This window comes from Parus major, unplaced genomic scaffold, assembly GCF_001522545.3.
Source record: "Parus major isolate Abel unplaced genomic scaffold, Parus_major1.1 Scaffold570, whole genome shotgun sequence".
Classification (NCBI taxonomy): domain Eukaryota; kingdom Metazoa; phylum Chordata; class Aves; order Passeriformes; family Paridae; genus Parus; species Parus major.
In genome coordinates this window covers 3,204-5,325 of record NW_015379458.1, presented here as the reverse complement: position 1 = coordinate 5,325, position 2,122 = coordinate 3,204, and the positions used below count along the sequence as shown (strand labels likewise).

At 67.4% G+C, this 2,122-nt stretch overlaps 2 protein-coding genes across 2 annotated transcripts in view; one reads left to right on the top strand and one right to left on the bottom strand.

The window, feature by feature from the left end:
- PPOX (protoporphyrinogen oxidase) overlaps positions 1-265 on the top strand; it is a gene marked incomplete at its 5' end in the record, with an annotated part of 9,114 nt that extends 8,849 nt beyond the window's left edge. Inside the window, one exon of the mRNA XM_015616643.1 lies at positions 10-265. Coding sequence (XP_015472129.1) covers positions 10-196 — 187 coding nt within the window. The remainder of the gene's footprint in view (positions 1-9) is intronic.
- The window catches only part of LOC107199315 (mucin-1-like), a gene marked incomplete at its 5' end in the record, with an annotated part of 5,106 nt that continues 3,198 nt past the window's right edge, over positions 215-2,122 (bottom strand). The window contains one exon of the mRNA XM_015616642.1: positions 215-2,099. Within this exon, the coding sequence (XP_015472128.1) occupies positions 1,487-2,099 (613 nt within the window). The remainder of the gene's footprint in view (positions 2,100-2,122) is intronic.

Genomic DNA, 2,122 nt, shown 5'->3' with positions numbered 1-2,122 from the left:
TGTCCCCAGGTGTCCCCATCTGTCCCCGCTGTCCCCAGAGCGGATCCAGCGTTTCCTGCAGGCTCAGGCTCTGCCCCTCAGCCTGGTGGGCGCCTCCTACGGCGGCGTCTCCGTCAACGACTGCATCTCCAGCGCCAGGGCGGCCGTGGGGCGTCTTTTGGGGTCCCCCCCCGGCCCCCCAAACCCCACAGCGTGAAACAAACCCCGTTTTGGGTGGCTTTTCTTATTTTTTAATTGAAAAAAAAAAAAACCACTTAGAAAGGTCCGGAGAGAGCGGCTCATAAATAGAATAAATATCAACGCCCGGCATGTGGGGACCCCCAAAAACCCCCCAAAATCCCGGGGGGGGTTTGGGTGAGCCCCACCCCCAGTCAGGGACCCCCAAAAAACCCCAAAATTCCGGGGGGCAGGTCGGGTGAGGCCCCCCAGCTGGGGACCCCCAAAAAAACCCCCAAAATCCCGGGTTTGGGGGGTCGGGTGAGCCCCACCCCCAGTCAGGGACCCCCAAAAAACCCCCAAAATCCCAGGGGGGAGGTCGGGTGAGGCCCCCCAGCTGGGGACCCCCCAAAATCCCGGGGGGGTGTTGGGTGAGCCCCCCCCCCGGTCAGGGACCCCCCAAAATCCTGGGGGGGGTTCGGGTGAGCCCCCCCCCAGTCAGGGACCCCCCAAACCCCCCAAAATCCCGGGGGGGGTTCGGGTGAGGCCCCCCAGAGTCCAAACCCGGGTTTGGGGGGGTCAGGGGGTTCAGGTGAGCCCCCCCAGCCCCCCCAAAATCCAAACCTGGGGTTGGGGAGGGTCACAGGGGGGTCGGGTGAGCCCCCCCCAGCCCCCCCAAAGTCCAGACCCGGGGGGTCACAGGGGGGCTTCGGGTGAGCCCCCCCAGAATCCAAACCCGGGTTTGGGGTCTCATGGTGGGGGTCGGGTGAGCCCCCCAGCCCCCCCAGAGTCCAAACCCGGGGTTGGGGGGGTTTGGGGGTTCAGATGAGCCCCCCCCAGCTCCCCCAGAATCCAAACCCAGGTTGGGGGGGTCTCATGGGGGGGTTCGGGTCAGCCCCCCCAGAGTCCAAACCCAGGTTTGGGGGGTCACAGGGGGGTTGGGTGAGCCCCCCCAGCCCCCCAAAAGTCCAAACCCGGGGTGGGGGTCTCATGGTGGGGGTTCAGGTGAGGCCCCCCAGAGTCCTAACCCGGGTTTGGGGGTTCAGGTGAGGCCCCCCAGCCCCCCCAGAGTCCAAACCCGGGGTTGGGGGGTTCAGGTGAGCCCCCCCAAAGTCCAAACCCGGGTTTGGGGGTTCGGGTGAGCCCCCCCAGAATCCAAACCCGGGGGGTCACAGGGGGGGTTCGGGTAAGCCCCCCCAGAGTCCAAACCCGGGTTTGGGGGTTCAGGTGAGGCCCCCCAGCCCCCCCAGAGTCCAAACCCGGGGTTGGGGGGGTTTGGGGGGTCGGGTGAGCCCCCCCAAAGTCCAAACCCGGCTCGGTGTTGGGGGGCTCAGGGGGGTCCCCGTGCCACGCTCTGGTTGCCCCCCGAGGCGCTGCCGTTGGTGGCGCGCGGTGACGGCGCCGGTGACGGTGACAGCGCCGGTGACATCCCCGGTGACATCCCTGGTGACATCCCTGGTGACATCCCCGGTAACAGCCCCGGTGCCATCCCCGGTGCCATCCCTGGTGCCATCCCTGGTGACATCCCTGGTGCCATCCCTGGTGACAGCCCCGGTGACATCCCCGGTGACATCCCTGGTGCCATCCCTGGTGACATCCCCGGTGCCATCCCCGGTGACATCCCCGGTGACATCCCCGGTGCCATCCCCGGTGCCATCCCCGGTGACATCCCTGGTGACAGCGCCAGGTCCCCGCGGGGGGGTTTGCGCAGCATCTCCTGTCGGAAGCGGGAGGAGGATGAAGATGAGGAAGATGAGGATGAGGAAGATGAGGAGGAGGAGGAGGAGGCGCGGGGGGCGCGGGGACCCCCCCGGGGGTCGGGGCCGATGTCCACGGTCAGGTTGGTGTAGAGCGGGCGCAGCTCCTTGGCCAGCAGCGAATAACGGAGAGAGTTCATCCCGTCCTGCGTCCACGAGCGCTGCGTGCGCACCAGCAGGTCAAACCTGGCGGGGACACAACGGGGACA